Source organism: Dermacentor variabilis, chromosome 1 (genome assembly GCF_050947875.1).
Source record: "Dermacentor variabilis isolate Ectoservices chromosome 1, ASM5094787v1, whole genome shotgun sequence".
NCBI lineage: Eukaryota > Metazoa > Arthropoda > Arachnida > Ixodida > Ixodidae > Dermacentor > Dermacentor variabilis.
The window spans coordinates 117,099,923-117,121,590 of record NC_134568.1 but is presented as its reverse complement, the minus strand read 5'-3'; the positions used below and the strand labels follow the sequence as shown (position 1 = coordinate 117,121,590).

General features: G+C 46.4%; 1 protein-coding gene across 1 annotated transcript in view; it reads right to left on the bottom strand.

Moving 5' to 3' along the window:
• Positions 1 to 21,668, bottom strand: part of LOC142583352 (protein qui-1-like) — a 523,212-nt gene that overhangs the window by 108,267 nt on the left and 393,277 nt on the right. Inside the window, exons 10-12 of the mRNA XM_075693781.1 lie at positions 18,608 to 18,811; positions 16,101 to 16,565; positions 14,841 to 15,198 (exon numbers count right to left, since the gene is read on the bottom strand). Of these exons, the coding sequence (XP_075549896.1) occupies positions 14,841 to 15,198; positions 16,101 to 16,565; positions 18,608 to 18,811 (1,027 nt within the window). The remainder of the gene's footprint in view (positions 1 to 14,840; positions 15,199 to 16,100; positions 16,566 to 18,607; positions 18,812 to 21,668) is intronic.

Below are 21,668 nucleotides of genomic sequence, written 5' to 3'. Positions count from 1 at the left end.
AGTGCTCGCGAAAAGACTGAGACCGACACTGACCGCGGAGCTCTCGTCAAAATGGCGCACGTTGTAACACAAGTAGGCGACAATTGCTGTGGGCCGGAAGTGCTTAAGTGTAGCGAGAAATTGTTTTTGTGCATTCTATTTCTAGTACTTTCTTTTTGTAGAAAGAAATTAACTAACATTCAAACTATTACGAACATCATTTGTTCACCGTAAAGGTGGAAGAATTATCGATGACGCACCCTGGGCAGCCAATCGGATAGCTCGGCCTACTGACGTCAATTGGGTGATTTACGTCATATGGGTAGGGGCGGCTGAAAATTCCGCCGAGCATTGTGCTGCGATCGGCAGCGATGTACATTTTGAAAACCTTATAATAAATTACATGCTTTACGCGGAGCACTTAGATACCTCAATTAATGATCAGAAGGACCTACTCTAACGACTCAGTAAATTTGTACAAAATCGGTAAAATCGTTTTAAGGTCCTTTTAACACGAGTCGTCAATAGCAGCGCAGGACAAAGACCGGTAGCGAGATGTCTTGGGATGCACTTGTAAAGACATTGCTGCCAACTCCATTTCGCAACCTTTTCGGAAGTGGCGCTTTTCCAGAGTACTGGAGAGATCTGATGACAGCGGATTGCGTGAAGAAGTAAATAACAAGAAATCTCGTGGTGTCGACACAGATGACGACGACGAGTATTTATCTGGCACGGGAACTAGCTTTTCAGGTGTCACGCAGTCTTCTAAACTACTTGCTATTAGCTTCACAGGTGAGAAAGGATTTCATTTTACTTTTGCTGCGCTTCTATTGATGAGGTTACGTACGAGGAAACATTTACCTATTCATTAATGGATCTTCCCATTTCTGTATACTCTGTGAGACTTGCGGCCAAATGAGAGTCGAACAGGTACCATGGTTGCTTGTACACCTTCATAATGAGCGTCCTTCACTTATCCACAAAAAAGTAGCTAAGAGGCGTTCCAGCGCTGCCTCTCAGTTATCTGCACGACTGTTTCAGCTTTATGCTCAAGAAACAGGAACACTTTATTAGGAAAAAGAATCTTTTGAAAAAATATGGATCAAAATCCATCCAATGCGTAACTTTTTTATTGTTTATACTCTAGATTCAGTGATTTAGTAGTCGTGTAAGTAGGTGCAGAAGGCATGTGCTGCCATTGTCCTCGAGCAGTTGCTTGCGCTGCTTCAGAAGAGTCGAGACTTGATTATGGCGGCGTTCAGGGAGCTACGGTTGGGAAGGTCTAAGTATACTAGCCTTAGGAATAGTCACGATTTATTTCAACCTACGCGCCCAAGGTGGTTAGCGTAACTATTAAACCAAATTTTGTGAAAAAAATATCTCCACTTTCTTAACAAGGATTCTGACAATGACATATTTTGCGCAGTGGTCTTAACCAACTGAAATAATTTTACTGCGCTAATAGTGCATTCACACAACGGAACAAATTCAGGGGCGGAATTCACTAAGCGAACTTACGAACAAATTATGACGTAAGAAAAATCCTACAAAAAACATGCTTACAAAGCTAAAGCTGTTCGCAAGATCAGCAAGCTTGCGATGCCCGCCGCTCCAACTACGAGCGCTGTAGTAAAAAAAAATGCGTATATGTAAGGGTAGCACAGGAGCGAATTTCAGTGCTTCCGCCAATAGTAAGCGTAAGTCGATTCACAAAACCTAATCAGTCGTTGCAGATGACGACTTAATAAAAATCTATACGACAGGCGGATAGCAGTCTTACGAACCTAATTATGTCGATTTGCGCCACTCGAGCTGACGAGGGTATAAGCGTTGGAACGCACTGTTGCGGCTGATTGGCCAGAGGCCACAACTGATAGCCGGGGATGGCGCGTGCTTATAACTTTGTGGTGCGCTCTGATTTGTCATCTCAAAGTGCATCGAGCTGTTTCAGCGCATAACTGTATTGAGCGTGCGCTGCTGTGGAAGGCCGTAGCATTAATGCTGCGCTCCAAACTTGATAGGCTGTGTTTCTGCATGCGCGAAATAGCCAGACTTTTTCATACTCGTCATGACACACTATTGGGTGGTAGAAAATAGAAGTGTAGTGTCCGTCCCTGACAACATGTGCTTCGAGCATTCCTATCGACTTTTTTTTTTCTAGTTCGAGCTTTCTCTTGCTCACAGGGCCGCGGATGATTACTGTTTCCAACGCTTTTGAGGCTATAATTCTCTATGCAAGATGAAACAATGAAAAGAAAAACGTCTAAGCGTTTCTAATTATCAAAACTTGTTGCTGTTTATCGATTTGCTGTTGTCTTCCATGCTGTTATCCCCAGCCTTCTATTATATAGTTCATAGTTTCAATTCAGCACCAAGTGGAAGCGACGTTGTGTCTGCGCCCACGGTTTTACTCACTCTGTGGCCTATGGTGTGAACGGACGTATGCATATGACGGATGACAATCCTGCAGGTCTAGGATATCCAACGGGGCGTAAATACGATGACGCAGAAAAAGAGACATGGCGAATAAACCCAGGTACCACATTTGATACGTAAATCATATGCACTGCTCAAACAAGAGTGATGTCGTAAAATGAAATACAGCTATGAATGAAGAATGAAGCGAAGAATTGCCGTATGAGTCTAAACACACACACACACACACACACACACACACACACACACACACACACACACACACACACACACACACACACACACACACACACACACACACACACACACACACACACACACACACACACACACACACACACACACACACGCACACACGCACACACACACTTTGATATGACAAATCAGAGCGCGCCACAAAGTTATAAGCACGCGCCATCCTCGGCTATCAGGCCTCTGGCGAATCAGCCGCAACAATGCGTTCCAACGCTTATACTCGCGTCAGCTCGAGCGGCTTAAATAGATGTAATTAAGTTCGTTAGACTGCTATCCGCCAGTCGTATACATGTCTTCTTAAGTCGTCATCTACAACGGCTGCTTAGGTTTTGTGAATCGACTTACGCTTACTATTGGCGGAAGCACTGAAGTCCGCTCCTGTGCTACTCCTACATATTCGCATTTTTTTCGACTACAGCGCTCGTCTTTGCTGCTGCGGGCATCGCAAGATTGCTGATCTTAGGAACAGTTCCAGCTTTGTGAATACCTCTTTTAGTAAGATTTTTCTTACGCCATAATTTGTTCCTAAGTTCGCTTAATGAATTCCGCCCCAGATACTCATAGTCATAAAATTCAGACAACAGGGCCGTCATGGCGGCAAACGCTCGTTTCTTCGCAACGTTCCTCTCAACGCTATACTTGAAAAGAACGCTGGCATTCGCTGAGTGTGCGAGGTAGAGCGCGGTAATATTTTGCCGCGTCTCGTCCGCTCATCCCGCCTCTCGTGTGGACGCTCCTCGCAGGCGGGCGGACTGCGAAATATTTGTCTGCGGGACAGTCGGCCGCGGAGCTATGCTTAGTGTGGGTGCACATTAGGAAGACATGAGCCAGGAATCGAGTTATCTTTGTAACATCGCAACTCGAACACCTACGCTTAACTAATTACCTTATTGATCTTATTGCAATTTAGAAATTCTTTCCGGGGAGTTCACAAGGCGTATCCGCTTGGAACGAATGACAGGACGACACCAGTTTCGAGATATTAACTCCCGAACTTTGCGAAGAAATGCATTGGCGTTCCATATACTTTTGTACTTCAATGTATAAGACGATGTTTTAAAATTAAAAAAAAAATAAATTATGCGATCTTACGTGCCGAAAACACGATCTGGTTATGCACGCCGTACTGGGGGACTACGGAAATTTGGACCACCTGAGGTTCTTTAACGTGCACCTAAATCTAAGTACACATGTGTTTTCGCATTTCGGCATTTTGTTAAGAAAGTGGAACGACAGTGCATTTTTGCCACTAGTTTGACGGCGCATATCTCGTAAATGGTGTCATCCATACAATTTCTTTCAAGTGGATATGCCTTGCCGTCTCATCCGTTAGGATTTGTAGATTGCAATATGTGCCATAAGGTAATAAGCTAGAAATTTAATTAGTAATTTTTAATTAGTCGATTATGGATTTCTTTTTTTTTGTGCAAGTAATGTCCACATCTTCGAGTAGACCACCTCATGGACTAGAAATGTGCTATCTGCCACAGACAATTTAAAGGAATCACCGCCACTTCCATTCCGTGAAGATGGTCGAACAGAGAAGCTGTGTTAGTTAAACCGAGTGTTGCACCATGCAAGTCAAACTTCGCAAGCAGCCTATATTGTAAATATTTTGTTTCACCTTTCTTTCACCCAATTTTCGCTTTTGCGGTAGGCAGCTTCTTCCTCAGGAGTGCACACTACTCGTGGTCTTCCCATAGTTGTAGCTGGGACGGCATGCGTGGAGCCACTAATCTAAATCTCCGTATTTTGGGTGCACGGCTCACCCTTGGAGATGCGGGTGCTACAGTCGTTTTGACGATTTCTTAGATTGGTTTGACGATTGACGTGGCTGCCAGCACTTCTTGCGCCAGCCACGCGCTCCTAGTATCGCGTTTCAATCGCTGGCCACTGTTATGTGGCCGCAAACCGCTAGCACAACATTTGTTTCTTTCGCGGCAGGGTGGAATCAATCGCCCATAAATTCGATGCCCATCTGCCTCGATCGCCGAATAAGCACCGTGTGACAATCTCATAAGATTCGCGTATAAGGTAACATTCCCACAGGGGGAAAGGGGTCACTTCAACCTTTTTCCCCTTGTTGAGCTCTTTTTTCCTCTACCGCTAGGTCACGTGACCGCTATTTAGCGAAGTCCGACAACGACGGCATAGGATCCGCCATAAACAGCTTCGCTGTTAAATAAAAAAAACAATTGAAAGCGTTTGCTGAAACACCCTGTATATTGAGCACGTGTGTACATTGAAAGTCCTTATTAGTTGAGTTCTAACCAAACTCCCGATGACTGTGATAGGGGCGCTTTATGTATACCGCTCCTCGACGATCACATTTCATTGCCCACAAGCAAAGTTGCATCCTAACCTTACCCCTCTAGTTCACAGAGCGGGTTTAACGAGAAACAACAAAATTATAGGACCAGAAAATATGAAAATCCTTATTTCGTTATTTAGGTTACATTTGGAGATTATGCAAGGGTAGCCCCAAAAAAGAACACTGTTCCTCATATTCTACTATTCAGTCCCTGTTGGCCCATGATTGCGTGACGGGCTAGTTGGCGAAGCGCATTTTTTAAATGAGAAAAAAAGAATCTTTTCTTACAGTCTACTCCATTATCTGTATTGGGCCCAAGAAGGAGGAACACCTAACACTTAGAAAAAAAAACATAGTTCCAGAACAAGGATTGTGAATTCTAAACAACCATCAAAGCACAACAACACATTGCTAATTGGACACACTGTTACCATTATAACCTATATGCTAGTCAATGACATCCGTGGGAGATGGCACCATTCGTGTATTCTACGCTACTTTAAAGAAAGGCGCGCCACAGATGGACGTCAATAAACGCCAGTTAGGTAACAGTGACGTTTACATTAATCATTGCTACTTCACGGGTTGGTATAAGGCCGGTTACGTGGCGGTTCACTAGTGTTGGGGGATCATTGCCAGGGGCTACATATCCTTGGAGCTGCTTTGCGCAGCCGACTGCACAGCTTCGGCACGGAGTTTGTTTTAGTGCGTCGATTTACGCCTCTTTCCTTTTCTCGTTTCGGCCATGCCGGCTTGCAAACCACATTTACTGGTTTAACCTCCCCGGCATCTTCCTATCTTTCCTACCCTCCCTTCCTTCTCTCTATTTTACCTTTCTATTCGCTCTTTCTCGTCTCCCAGAGTAGGGTAGCCAACCAGACATATTTCTGGTTGACATCCCTGACTTCTCGATTTGTGTCCTCCTCCTCCTCCTCCTCCTCCTCCTCCTCCTCCTCCTCCTCCTCCTCTCTTTCATGGACTTCAGCAATATCTCCTCGACAGACTTGTGGCCCGATGAATAGCGAGCTCTGTGTTCCAAAATCTTCTCTGCAGGCAAAGGCTGATCGTCCAATTATGAATTTGTGGTTGTCTTTCACTCCGTGAGACTTTCCTTGTGTTCTAATGTTTTCAGGGAACCTTCTTCTAAATTTACCCTCTCTTTATTGTTCCCTCTTCTTCGTTTCCTTGCGAAGAGTAGCCAATCCGGACGCTCTCCAGGTTAATCCACTTACTTTCATATTTTTACATTCTATCTTTCTGTCTTTTATTTAATTATGTAAATGAAAGAGCCACTAGAGTCTGCGGATATATTTTTTACACGTCCTTACCGATAACGCCAAACGTCTACGCTCTCAAAAATCATAGAGCGTGTTCATAAACGCCCCGCCACAGTTTTTTTTTTTTATTCGCAACTTGCGCTGCCGTGTATACCATGGAGAACATTGAGACGATCTAGATGCTGCCGGAACGTGTGCGTTTGGGGAAGCACGGAGTTAATTGCGCGGAAGTTGCTCTCATATTTCTTTCTTTCTTTCTTTCTTTCTTTCTTTCTTTCTTTCTTTCTTTCTTTCTTTCTTTCTTTCTTTCTTTCTGTTCACGTAATATAATGCAATAAGGATATCGTTATAGTTCAGAAAAGAGTTAATATCCTGAAACCCGTATTTATAGACTAAAATGCACAAATACCAATAAATTATGCGCGCGACCAAAGCGAATGAACCTCTGAAAAATACCTATAGTGGGGCTCAATTAGTATATACTCGCTTGCACTGTACCACACAGCTCTGGCGTTCATTCATCGTGTTGGTCAGCAGTCCTGCAATTCGGCCTGTTTTGTCACAGCGTATCTCATGGGTATGAAGTGAAGACGCAAATAATGAAGCACAGTTTTCCCTTGTGCGAACGAACAAATGACAATTTCGGCTTGTACTTGCCGGCCCCATAGAAGAAGTTACTATGTCGGCATTGGATTTTTCACGGTCTCCCTTCGCTGCATCCCCTTTAATATGACTCTGAAAAGCGAAGGAAACCCACCGAAGGTCGAAATGATTTTTCGTTTGTTTCGCTTTCTCAATACTTTTATGACTTACTTAACTTTCTCCGGATCGGAGAAATGGAAGAAAAGGTTACACTGGCCGCCAACGGCGACAGAGAGAAGGGGATCCGACCGCTAGACATGCGGCGCTCGGGGACAGCACAAAAAAAAAAAAAAAAGAAAGAGCCAAATTCTTATTCGGCTCCTCAAATCCGGGAATGATAAAGGTTTTCGTTGGGGAGCATTGGTGGTGCGCACTTTTCTATTACGCGCACGGCTCAGTGCAGCCGCGTGCCACTTTTCTTTCGGGCCGACTCGACCCTTCAGATTAATAATTAAAAAAAAATCTTTTCAAGCCTTTAATGTATTGAGACTAATTAAAACTGTATTCTCGGATTACATCCCGCACTTCTCACACCTTGAAAAAGAAATTGATCGACGTACGGCTTGGTGACGCCTACATATAGTGCTTGAACAAGCAGAAGTTGCCCGTTCTGTAGAGGCCGATAATTCGAACACTCGTGCGAGAAGGAGGCGCGTGGCGATGCGCACGTCTCGATAAGTTGTATTTTCCGTTGTTTTTTTTTTGCAATGTTCTGAAGAAAGCCAGCGGAATACGAAAAAAAAAAAACGCCGAAGAAAACTATGACGGCAGTTTATTTGTCCGAAGAAGCAAATGTGTGGGGGGGGGGGGGGAGGCCCTTTTTGTGCTGTCTCCGAGCGTCATATGTCCTTTATTGGTGCAAATTTCGAAGAAAGCCTCCGTTTCTACAAAATGCGTGTAAGAAAATAGGACTCTGCGTACATTCGTAATCGTTAGGAATTGATGCGTTTGTAAGGCAACATTTTGTTCAAAATTACCAGTTTGCAAATTCGCAATCGCGTTCGAAGGCCGAAGGAACAAGTTCAGACAAATCCATGTACTTCCCACAATTCCCATGCTGTCTGAAGCGCCATGCTTGCAGCTCCCCTAGACACTAGCGCCACAGTTCTCTGCAGTAACTTTTGTAGAAAAGTCTGTGAATCAAACTGCACTCTGCGGCAGCGTTCGGTAATGTTGCATTAAATTTTTCACTGTATTCGTCCTCGTTGGCTCGGACGGTGCAGCGCCGCTGTTACCGCCGGGATGGACCGCTCGTCGTGATTGATGATAAGAAATAGCAAAAAAAAAATAATAGAAAAATGAAACGAAATGTTACAAAATACGGCCCCGATCTAATTCTTTTGCGACCAGTGTAAGCACGTTGTTACTTAAAAACGCGCTTCAGGGCACTGCAATTTTAAAAAAATATCTAACACATAGCTTGATGGATACAGCTTTACCCAGTGTTTCTGAACATTGGGTATATTACAAAAATATAACATCGCTTATTTACCTCAACTATCAGACATTGTATGTGATATCATTCGCCTTAGCGAGATTACAAGAACTGGTGAGGCTTATACAGTGTTGACTAACGGTAATGTCCTCTGCTATAGAGGTCTCCGAGATAAGAAGCAATAAGGGGTAGGATTTCGAATCCATAAGGACATAGCGGGCAACATTGACGAATTCTACAGCATTAATGAGAGGGTAGCATTTATAATAATTAAGCTTAATAAGAGGTATAGATTAAAGATAGTTCAAGCCTACGCTCCCACATCCAGTCACGACGATGATAAAGTAGATAAGTTTTACGAAGATGTTGAATTAGCTATGAGAGAAGTGCAAACTCAGTATACTGTAGTAATGGGCGACTTCAATGCAAAAGTGGGGAAAAAGGCAGGATGGGGAACAAGCTTTTGGCAATTACGGCGTCGATTCTATAGGAATGCTAGAGGAGACATGTTTATACAACTCGCAGAAAGAAATAACCTTCGACTAATGAATACCCTTTTCAGGAAGCGTAGGATCTGGAAAAGCCCTAACAGTCAAACAAGAAATGGAATCGATTTCATACTTTCTGCCAACGCCAGCATAGTGCACGATACAGAAGTGATAGGTAGGGTAAAGTGCAGTGATTCTAGATTAGTGAGGGCTACGATTCACCTCGATTTGAAGAGAGAAAGAGTAAAATTTGTCAAGAAGAAACAGGTGAATAGAGGCAGTAAGGGTAAAAGCTGACAAATTCACGCTGGTACTTACCAACCAATATGCAACCTTAGAACAAAGAGATGGAGATGACATAGAGGTAATGAATGGCACCATAACTAGATTGGTTTCAGAGGCAGCAATTGAAGTGGGAGGCAAGGCACCAAAGCAACCAGTAGGCAAGCTCTTCCAAGTAACAAAGGACCTAATAAAGAAACGACAAAGAATGAAAGTGTCCAACTCAAGAGATAAGATAGAATACGTGGAACTGTCAAAACTGATCAACAAGGCGAAAATAAGTGATATTCGAAACTATAACGTGAGAAAGACTGAAGAAGCCCTAAAAAATAGACGCAGCCTGAAATCAGTGAGAAGGAAACTTGGCATAGGACAAACAAAGATGTATGCACTGAAAGATAAGGAGGGTAATATCATCAGCAATCTCGAAGGTATAGTAAAACAGCTGAAGAATTCTATACTGACCTGTACAGTACCCAGAGGAGCCACGATACCTCCATTCGAAGCAGTAATGAATAGGTTACAGAGACTCCTCCTATAACTAACGATGAGGTCAGAAGGATCTTGCAAGACATCAAACGGGGAAAATCGGCAGGAGAAGATGGAATAACAGTCGATTTAATCAAAGACGGAGGAGACCTAATGCCTGGAAAACTGGCAGCTCTCTATACGAAGTGTCTATCGACTGCAAGGGTCCCAGAAGACTGGAAGAATGCAAACATTATACTAATCCACAAAAAGGTAGACGTTAAAGAATTGAAAAATTATAGGCCCATTAGCTTAATCCCAGTATTATATAATATATTCACCAAGATAACTTCCAATAGAATAGGGGTAACACTGAACTTTAGCCAACCAAGGGAACAGGCTGGCTTCAGGAAGGGATACCCTACAATGAATCATATCCATGTCATTAATCAGGTTATCGAGAAATCCGCAGAATACAATAAGCCTCTCTATATGGCTTTCATAGATTACCGAAAAGGCATTTGATTCAATAAAGATACAAGCAGTCATAGAGGCATTACGTAATCAAGGAGTACAGACCGCTTACATAAATACCTTGGAAAATATCTACAGAGATTCCACAGCCACCTTAATTCTCCAAACGTAGGAAGATACCTATAAAGAAAGGGGTCAGACAAGGAGACACAATCTCTCCAATGCGATTCACTCCGTGCTTGGAAGTAGTATTCAAGCTATTAAACTGGGAAGGCTTAGGAGTAAGGATCGACGGCCTTCGATTTGCCGATGACATTGTTCTATTCAGCAACACTGCATACGAGTTGCAACAAATGATAGAGGACCTTAACACAGAGAGAGCGTAAGAGTGGGGTTGAAGATTAATATGCAGAAGACAAAGATAATGATGAATAGCCGGGAAAGAGACCAAGAAATGAGGATCGCCAGTCAGCCTCTAGAGTCGGTGAAGGAGTAGGTTTACCTAGGTCAGTTAATCACAGGAAACCTTGATCATGAGAAGGAAACTCATAGAAGAATAAAAATGCGTTGGATCGCATACGGCCGACATTGTCAGCTCCTGACTGGAAGCTTGCCATAATCATTGAAAAGGAAGGTGTACAATCGGTGCATTTTACCAGTGCTGACATATGGGTCAGAGACTTGGAGACTGACAAAGAAGCTAGAGAACAAGTTCAGAACCCCGCAAAGAGCGATGGAACGAAGAATGCTGGGCATAGCGTTAAGAGACAGAAAGAGAGCGGTTTGGATCAGAGAGCAAACGGGTATAGTCGATATTATAATTGACATTAAGAGAAAAAAATGGAGCTGGGCAGGTCATGTAATGCGCAGGTTAGACAACCGTTTGACCATTAGGGCTACAGAATGGATACCAAGATGGATACCAAGAGAAGGGAAGCGCAGTAGAGGACGGCAGAAGACTAGGTGGAGCGATGAAATTGGGAAATTCGCGTGCGCTTGTTGGAATCGGCTGGCGCAAAACAGGGATAATTGGAGATAGCAGGGAGAGGCCTTCGTCCTGCAGTGGACATAAAATAGGCTGATGATGATGATAATGAATCGAAACACAAAAATATTCTCACTTCATGTCCACTGCGAAAAATATGCGGTTCGTGCCATTTATCTGGGAAACACCACCTTTGAATAAAACTTCGTTCAATTTACGGAAAGCAAATTATAAGGTGAGTGTTATAGCGCTTGTTGCATTAATGGCGCAAGTCGGCATAAAACTTTATAGCTTTATTTGACATTGGAGTGATCCAAGCGCAACGGTGCGAGACCGTGCAAATGTAACGGCATAATAGTGCTTGATCTCAGTGTATAGTTTAAAATAAACGCTGTCGAATAAGTGCACATGTTGATCGCGCAGGTTTGACATCAAGCATTCTAAAAAGTACCAAAGCCATTTGCTCACTTGGATTCTGCAATCACATGCATGCAGTGCCACATAACGAGGCCCACGTCAATGCAAATTAAATGTAACCCTTCCTGCAGCGCAAAATCTGGTAAGAGTTGGATGTAATCTGGTGGAAGGAGGGATTTTTATTATACTTTAATCTTGAGCCAATAAAAACTAAAAGTTCAGTGAAGATTACAGCGTCTGATGATGGAGAAAGAAACATTCTCACTCCAAGGTTCTTCGTATAGGAAAATAACAAACAAGAAAAAGCAAAAGATGCAGCTTAATAATAATAAAAAAAAGATTGGTGAGGCAAAAGAAATGTGTTAGTGTACATTTTAAAGTGTATTGTAGTGTGCAAGTTTTTTGTCATTTGCTGGTAGTTATAAAAATATGCAGATCCCAGGCAGCGTGTGAATCAAGGTTGTGCGAAGCATTTTGCGGGTTATGGTTATCTAACCTCGTTTGGGGTTTTCGAAAATTAAGTGTTGCTACCAGAAGGCACAATGTATCCGTGTAAAGCGAGCAGTTTATGCGTGTGACGGCAGCGACAAGATGTATGCACGACGACATGACAACGAAGGCATGACGACGATGGTATGGCGATTGCATGGCGCGCAACCACTTCTTCGTCTCTTTCTCATCTGCACTAATTTCTGTGTGTTCTACTCTGTTCTTTAAGATTTGTCCTGTCGCGCTTCCTTCCCTCTTTCCTCCCCTCCTTCCTATCTTCCATTTCTGTGTTGCCGTCATCTGCCTTCTGAAGAGTAGGCAGGCGTTGTGCCCCTTGCGGTGGCAGTAGCCAGCCTGCTCCTCGCTTTCCCTTTCCTGTTATATGTATACAAGTGTTCAAAACAAATAATAGTAATAATAATTGCAGCCATGTGAGAAAATGGCGCATGAGCAATTGCTCTCGCTTGCACGAGCCAATTGTTATTGCGCGATGTGACGCACATGCCGCTCACCTCAAAGTGGTAGCTAACACAACGCACAAAGTGTCCTGTAAGCGGCAAATAATGCTTCGCATTAAAAGCGCAAAGAGAGAGAGAAAGGAACCAAGGAGATGAATATTAGGGAGGTTAACCCGACAAGCGTCCGGTTTGCTACCCTATACAGGGGGTATGGGAGATGGGGAAAGGAAAGCGGGAAGGAGGGAGAAAGTATCCTCGCCTTCCTGACTACACCTGGGGGGGGGGGAGTAACAGAAGACCTGTGGGCCTCGGGTGCCAGACGACCTAGCTACGCTACTGCTGAGGCCGATGTTCTTCAAAAACTGCAGTGCCGCGTCAATAGGGAACGCGCAAAATATTGGCAGTAGGCTTTTCCCCATGATCAGTTTGACCTACACAATATGGCCGACCGTCCGCTCATGGTATCAGTAAGCTGAAGGTAGACTTGCAAAGAGTGAGGAAGTGGTATGGAAGAGATGATGGCAAGTACAGCTGTACTAGCTCTTGTGCTCCTGCTTTATTTCTCCTTCTATAGGGCGACGTTCCGCCATCTTGCGTAGATCGAACGAGATGTGCGGAGAAACGTACTTGCAAAATGAAGCCTATCACCTTATAGCTTTCTACGTCATCGACCGATGTGGCCAGGGTCCAAGTACTTTCGTTTCAGAAAATGTTCTGAAGCTCAGTCGACTTCGTGTGGTCTATAAATAGGTGCGCTAGACGTCGTATTCAGGGCAAGTGCGCAACAGCTGTAGCGCAACAAAGAGAGATAGATAGATAGATAGATAGATAGATAGATAGATAGATAGATAGATAGATAGATAGATAGATAGATAGATAGATAGATAGATAGATAGATAGAGAGAGAGAGAGAGAGAGAGAGAGAGAGAGAGAGAGAGAGAGAGAGAGAGAGGATAGAGAGGGGGGTAAGGCAGGGAGGTTAACCAGAGGCAAGTTTCCGGTTTGCTACCCTGCACTGAGGTGGGGGATAGATGGGTTTGAAAGAGGGCAAAGAGAGAGAGAAAAAGAAGAAAAAAAGAACAGGTAACAGAAAAGTGGTTCAATCACAGCCGTTCACACAGACCGGTCGATCTCAAGAGGCGCAGTAGCAATTTCACGGCCAGAAAGTCCCGTCGATGTTGTAAAACTGTTTCTTCCGACAGAGGCAAGCCGTCCACCTAGTCGAGCACGACAGGCAGCGATTGACTCTGCACACTGTAGCGCAAACTCGCTACAGCAGCTGGAAACTGGATTTGCATTGTCTGTCTGTCATCCGTGATTTCCTTGGCGTCAGTAGTACAGCCATCGCAAGGTTGTTGTCGTTATCGCCAGGGTTCCTCCGCAGCTTCGCCCTCGCCATATGGGAGAAAGAAAGCTTTTCCCACCGGGAGTCGCACTCATGCCGCTGCGGCAATGTGCACTTGTGAGCTGGACGCGCTGATCACTGCGCTATCGCGCTGATCTCGTGCTTGGCAATTTGTGCAGGGTTTTGCATGCGCACACATCTTTACTCAGTGTAGTAGCATCTGTGTATACATTCTGGGCACCACAACAGGCAATAGTGGACGAGGGCGACCTCTCGCGCACCGCAATGAACTTTTCCTTGAGGCGATGGCGGTGTCCGCTTTGAGAGCCTGCTGCGACAGCTGTTGACAGATGAGCTCAGCGCCGGAGGACTAGCTAAGTATGGATATATGAAGCTTATCTAATCATTTCTTTAAAATGTATTTATTAATTCGTTTATTTGTCTATTTATTTGTTTATTTATTTATCTTTTGTTCTGTGGGGCGATTATTTGGCATAAGTGTGTCGCGCATGAAGGCCGTATTACTGAGCGATGCCATGACCCACGTAATTTAAGGAATCCTCTCACTCGATTCTATTCCCTTCTTATCATCCACCGCTAACGGTAGGCCAATCCTGGGGATAACACTGGGGTGCACGAGTGTCGCTTGGACCCGTGAGGAAGGGTGAGAAAGAAAATTATTGCAGTAGAGTCATTACACTTCCGCGGCCCATGTTTCGTCCTACTTTGCGCAGCAACAGTTGCGCTCCGAACCCATTTGCACCCAAAATCAACTTCCTCAGCTGTGACTATCTCTGGGGCTTAAGTACTTGACTCCGTCTCGAGCATTTACCTGGCGATCACTGAGATAGAAAGAGAGAGAGAGAGCGAGAGGCTCTTCAATGAAACCTGGAGGTTAGCCATGCTGCGTCAGATGGCAATTACCGATTGTGCTACTATCCAGGAGGACAGGTGCAGACATGATGCCCCATTATGGCCACAAGTATACACTGAGATCCAGTACTGACGTACCAGGCAATCCGCTGCTCAAAGAGGTAATGAAAACAGTTAAAGGCTTAGCAAATAACCCCCCGAAGAAGCAGGAGAGAAAGGCGCTCACCGAGCTCCTTTTTGAAGGAAAGCCAGCTAACGGGAGCGAGTTCCCCGCCGTCGCACTCCGTGGACGAGAGCAGCTCGATGACCTCCGGCTCGCGCAGCCCGTAGCTCGTGCAAGTGAGGTACGAAGCGATCTTCTTGACCGGCGCCAGGCCGAACTGGCGCTCGATGCGCTCCAGGCTGCGGCTCACGAAAGACTCGGTGTCGGCTGGAACGTGCAGCTCGCCGTCCAGCGCCTCGTACGAGGCCCACCGCATGGCCTGCTGCGACAGAAGCGTCACGTACAAGGGGCTCGCCGTTTGGCCCGCCAGCCGCTGCCGCAGCACGTCCCACTGCTGCCGCGTCAGCAGCCGCTTGTTGTCCTGCGCGTAAGACACGTTCTTGGGCCACTTCAAACGAGAATAACAGCGCAAGTTTGACGCCCCAGCGCAAACAGGCTTTCCAAAACTCATTCCAGGATAGCAGCGTGGTCACGCTCACGCTTCAGTGGTTAAACAGTAATCAATAAGCAATATTTTTGGGACTATACTTTTGCTCAGCTTACGTTGGTCATTGCTTAGAAAACATTGCTTGGCAAAAGTAGATACTGGGAAGTAGATACATTCCTGCAGTTATGCATATATCGGCCCCGCAGCGGGAATGTAACTAAGACACCAGTGCATTATACAGCATAGTTTGACTCAACATGTCCTGAAATAGGCGCTAGTTACTTAATTGGTTCAAATGAAACGTGTTCTGCGTATTGACGGGCTACAGTTGCGTCACTGCAACATGTACCCTAACGACAATAATTAAAGACATAATTAGCGCGATTTTATCATTTATCTGCTTCTGCACTACGTTTTATCTGGAAGTTAATGTCCGCCTGTTATAGTAACCCAACTGAAGAAAAGGAATTCTCGTATCATCCAACAGGAGATTTTAAAAAAATTGCCAGACATAACAAATAAAACCCGACACACGTTCTGAAACGTGGGCCCGTATTCACAAAACCTTCTTGCGCTAAAAGCGTTCGTGCGAGCCAACAGTGATGTAGAAGATATTTACTACCGAGGGCGATCAGCCAATGAAAAACAGCACTTACGAACGAAAAGCTTTGTGAATTCGGCCCGTGACCTTTAGCTATTGGTTCGTGAGCCGTTTAGCGCCTTGCTTGCGTCGCCTGAACACTGTCCAATGCCAAAGGCACCTAGACAGACGCCACACGGGCCCTTAGGCAGCTCTGTTTTTGCTAAGATGGACGATTTCGCATAGGCGCGCTGACCTTCAGGTGCGACTGCAGCATGCTGGCGGCGTCAGCCAGGGGCGGAATGAACACGTAGCTGTCTCCCGCCGGGATGCGGCTGCGCAAAAGCGCGAGCACCGGTTCCGCCTCCTGTGCCACCGAGCAGACAAGGTGCACGTTGAGGGGCAGGTTCCAGGGCAGCCATCCTAGTGTGGCGGCCTGGTGGTGTGCGGGACCCCGCAGCCGGTCCAGGTCATCCAGCACGATGACCAGGTCGCTGGTGCTGGCCTCGACGCGCTTCAGCAGCTCCTGGAACCAGGTGCTCAGCTTGCTCAGCTCGAAGCTCTGGTGCTTGGGGCTGATCTCGAAGCCGAACACCATGCTGATGTGCAGGCACAGGTTGCGCAGCATCTCGGCCGGGTACGCGCAGCATGGACTCTGGCCCACGCCGCGCACGATGCGCACCACGTCGCTGCCCAGCCACTCTGGGCAGTACATGAGCACCTGCGCATCGCGGAGGAGTTGGGCAGGTTGTGCCCCCCCGTCGGTCTGTCACTGTGATCTCGCGGATTTCAAAGGGTTTCTTTTTTTTTGTTTTCATATTTAGCACGCTGTTGGCTGCGTAGATATTCTTCAAATTTAATAAGTTCAGTCTTTATGACTTTTACAATACAATGTATCCCATCGTTGCCAACATTAGGTAGGCCCGAGCAGACGCCCTCAAAATCCACGATTTCACGGCTAGCTGGTACGTGCGGGAAACCGTCTTTGGTTGTGGCGTCTTCTTTGTCTTCTCATGGTAAGAGCGGATTTTGTTTTTTGTATTGTAAAGGCCTTATTTACTGTTACAGCTCACATAATTTTTCTCTTCAGTGTTCCTTTAAAGGGCACCTCACCAGGCCCCAGAGAAAATTTTCATTATACGTTGGAAGTTGTTACATGTCCTCTAGGGAGCTTTCTGCTGCAAAAATTGTTCAAATCGGCTCATTGATAGCCGAGATAGAAATATTTCAGTGCCGCGAACCCATGATTTCAGCAGGCGGGCTCCTCTGCCAAGCAAGACAATCGCTCCACTCGCCCCGTCTAACCTTCGCAAGCGAAATTCCTTCCCTACGCTCTCCCATACCAGACCTCGAGGATCGCGTGACGCATACTTCACAGGCCCCGCGTTCATTTTCTTTCTCCTCGCTTTTCTTTTTCCGGCGCTACGAATTTCCGCTGACGGCGTCGCGCGCGAGCTGTTGTCTCGTTCCGCGCAGCGCACGATTTTGCGCGCTGTGCGCAAGGAAACGCAAGCGGTATAATTCAATGATACACGAATACTGAGGCAGAACAAGCGGATCGCAGATCATGATCACGGCGCTGGAGCACGGTAGAAAATGGCATAATTTCGGCACCTACGCACGTGATCGCACGACCATGGGAACAAGCAGACGAAGCGGAAATACATCTCTCTTCCTTCGGTGCGAAGTAAAACAAAAAACACACAGACATTCCGTTTGTGCGTTTTATAATTTCGCTAAACTTCAATTCATCAATTCAAGCAGCAAATCAGCCAGATAACAGATGTTTTCTTGAATAATTCTCGAAGTCGCGTATCAGAACGAGTGACGTCACACTGCGGACACGACTACGTAGGCTCAGGGGCATGACTACGTCACCGTCCGGCTTGGAGCGCGGCGGCCATGAGGAGAAGGAAAAACGGCGTTCGGTTTGAAATTTCAGGTCTTTCCTCGGCGCATAGCGATGTAGTACTTTGCAGACAAGATCGTTATGGCTCAATGTATGCTCTGCGCTTGTCAGCTAAACATGGCCAGACCTGGTGAGGGGCCCTTTAAGGATTAGTGCATGCAGCTGGGGAGAGAAGTCACCAGTGCAACGTTTTTTTTTTTTTGCCACGCATCACCTCAAGGTATATAATCATAATGCGAGAGACCGACTAGTGTAAAATCTAGAACAAGCTCTTCAACTCGAATGGTTCGACGACGATGTCTCGCCATTACACACCGCTGGGCAAGATTGGGTGGAGAAGTTATTTCGCGAGTTTCTATACCTTGCTCGCAGGGGGTCGTGGCAGGGCGGTTTGTTTCTGTGTCAAAGCAGTTAAAAAAACTTTAATAATCACTAGGGGAACACACTTCTAAAACTGCATTCAATCTGCAACGATTCTGCAGAACTCGGTTGGATGGCAAAATTTATATTCACCTTCCCAAGAAAGTGAAACCAATTGCAAGCTAACTGAAACCTTCCTCCAGGAAAGGCTCCAACCAACGAAACAACAGCCTGTTTCCATTTATCCTTTGGCAGCAGCGGATGAGGAGCTTGCCCAAAATTTCCCAGAAGAAAAAAAAAAGGAAGGGGGAGGGCACAATGGATGCTGCAGGTTTCCTTAGTATAGGTTCTCTTTCGCATGATGTGTTCGTCAGAAGCGTGCATAAACGGCACATTTCCGTCGGTATGTCCTAGACGAAGGTGCAAGCGGCGTAAAGCGAACTAAGTATGTCTGTCCACCTTTGAATTTACAAATGTCGCTAGTAAAGGCGTACTTGAGATAGCAGTGTAGACTTTCCGCATCCCTCCCGACCACACACGATGATGGGTGTGTGGCGCACACGCTCTTCGTCTGCCAGCATGAGCTGCTGAATCTGCAGCAGCGGGCCGTAGTCGCTGTCTAAAGATTGCGACACGCCCAGACAACGTAGCAGCTGCCGGCTGTTGCACAGGTGCGTCTGGGACTCCCGAACCACCTCCTGCGAGACAAAGGCCATGCTTTGTTTTCTTTCCTCGTGCACTAGAGCGGAAGTGGCTCTGAAAAACCTTTCTTCTGAAAGAGGCCCTCCTAACGAAGCGCTACTGCTCCTATGCCAGACCGAAGCCAAAGGCCACGTATGCTTTGGTCTTCCTTAATTTTAACGTGACCTTCGTGCTTCTTGTGTTGTAAAGAAAACTGTGCAACATATTGAAGGGAACAGCTTGAGGCGTTGAAACTATAAAGGGGCCCTAGAGCGAAAACTATTCCAATCTGTTTTTATTCCAAATTCGCCATTAGCCCTCTCTGATAGGTCAGAATGGTTCGGATCCAACCCATATACGCGGACGCGTATACAGGTTGGCAGCGCATATGGGACCTATATGGGCAGAGCCCGAGCCATTTTGACCTATCACGGAGGGCTAATGGCCGATTTGTAATAAAAACAGATTGGAATAGTTTTAGGTTATACCGGCCCAGCTGCTGTACCGTTGATATTCCCATTGCTCTAAGGTAAACACGCGCATGATAGTGTAAACCTGAGTACACAAGTGTGTACATGGATAACAGACTCAATCACGGACGGATGCACGCACGCATAGGAATACAAACACAAACACCCGCGCGCACACATGTGCCCGCACAAAAAAACATACGCACGACCCTGCGATACGTACGCAGCATGCTCAAACATAAGTATGCACACAACCACTGAGCAGTCTCTTTTCCAAGTGTGTTGAATGCACTTATATCATCGCCCCTGGCATCATTTGCATAAGAGTGACCAAGGGCCTTGTTTTGGAAGCATGGAGCTTTTTTCTCCAATTCTATCCATTCCTTTTTTATCTGTTGCCGCGAGCCGCCAATTCCAGCGATAAAGGAAGCAGGCTGTCATGCCAGCCAATCACTCAATCAATCAAGGGTAATATGAATGGAAAATTAGGATAATTATAACAAGATACGGCATCCAAGCTCGCAAGAAAAGGGCGAGCTTATGCATAAACAAACGCAACAAAGCAGTGTTTCTCCGCGTGCTTTTTTTCTTCTCTTGTATCAGCACAGTGCTTGCATAGCCTCACGAACAGCACGACATACAGAAGCCGCAAGCTTGGTAAGACTATAACAAAAGAGACATGTTAGCATACTTTAGCTAGTTCATGCATTTCTCGCACTAAATTTGCACCATTATGGAGCCAGTCGCGTCGTTGTAAAAAAAATAAAAGACATACATGGTTCATTCGGAGGTTGACTGATATAAAAGGCAGGGCTACATGTCGAGTTTGTCGGGCCCTTCCCCCTTCGACCATTAGCCATTGCCTTCGTGACTCTATCTTTGGACATGAGGGCAGTTACATAGTATAGACCGCGTCCGCTGCACTATCACGTCTCTGAGGGGCGCTGTGATTCATGCCGGCGTTGCCCATCCCAGGGCATGCTGTTTAATATACGTGACTCGAGAAGACGCTAGTGGCGCTGCGAACGCGTTTCTGTTCGTGATTGCAATGTATAGTCAGCGCCTTGCGTCAGCGTGAAGAAACACGGTGCGTATACACGAATGCAGGCCCCGCGAGCCACGGCAAACAGCGTTCGAGTGCGAGTTATGCACTGCGCCACGAAAGCAGCCATCGATATATCCTCCGCAAGACTTGGAATCCCGCTATGGCCGCACCCGACGCACGCACAGCTGCACGCTTTGAATACGCGCTCGGCAGAGTTTGAAGAAAGGGCAGGGTTGCCATGGCAAAATACACCGTATCGGCGAACGCAATCCATACCTGGCTCGCATGTGTGCGCAGCGGACGGTGCGTCCGGAGCTGGCAACAGCAAGTCGTATACGACGGCCTACCCACGAGCGCGTGGCGTCGAAGCTTACACAGTGTCCCTCAGAAAGCGCATTGAATAATTCACAAAGAGAGAGGCGCCCGAGTGCGGCACTGCAGCGCTACACCGCTAATTATGCATTCGGTTCGCATCACCGGCTGCTTCTCGCGGGCCCCGGTTATCGCTCGCCCGTCTCTCGTGTGAAACGCAACGCCGTGCAAGCGAAAAGCGTGGAGAATGCGTTGCAACTGCAGAATGCCAGCTATGCACAGTACATCGCATCCCATCCCGCCACAGAACACTGTACAAGTGCTTATATATCACAAAGAGGGGGAAATTACTGATGGGCGCGTATTAATTACGCAAGCGGAGTGCGCGCACATGAAGGTATATGCCCGTGGTTAAGGCAGCTTTATACCTACTTCTTGCGGTCGGCGTATTATTGTTAAAGCTTGCGCCCTAGCATCAAAGGCGAAGCATCGATTAGTAGACGAAGCAAGGATAGTAGTCGGTAGTATAAACTTGGAAACATTCGCTTACTAAGTGAATTAACACGCACGGCGTCAGCGCGCAGAAGCAAACGCTGAACACATCACACTCGATGAGCGCGGACACTCGCTGTCAAAGCGCTGTGCGCTTGTGTGAGCAAGCGCGGCAGCAGCAGCGAGCGAAGTGACCTTCGTGCCGTATTCCGCTTCAACGCAAGCGCGGCTAGAACACAACGCGCACAGAGGTATGAGCCGCCGCACATCCCTTTCAAGATACAGCGGACGCGACCTTGCAAAGTACGCACTTGTTGGCGGAGTCGAAGCCGCAATCCCTTCCCCCCCTCCCTCCCTCCCGCGCTGCCTCCCCGATTTCCTCCATATACGGCTCGCGAGATTGAGCCGCGATCGTCAGTTCCCCTTGTGCCTGGTGGCGAAATGCGTATTTGCTGCCGAAGCACAACGCCACCCCCCTCCCTCCCATTCCCCACGGTCTCTCGCGCGATAGAAGACGGCGCGTTTGCTCTCCGCTTTCTCTTTCCCGCGTGCCAG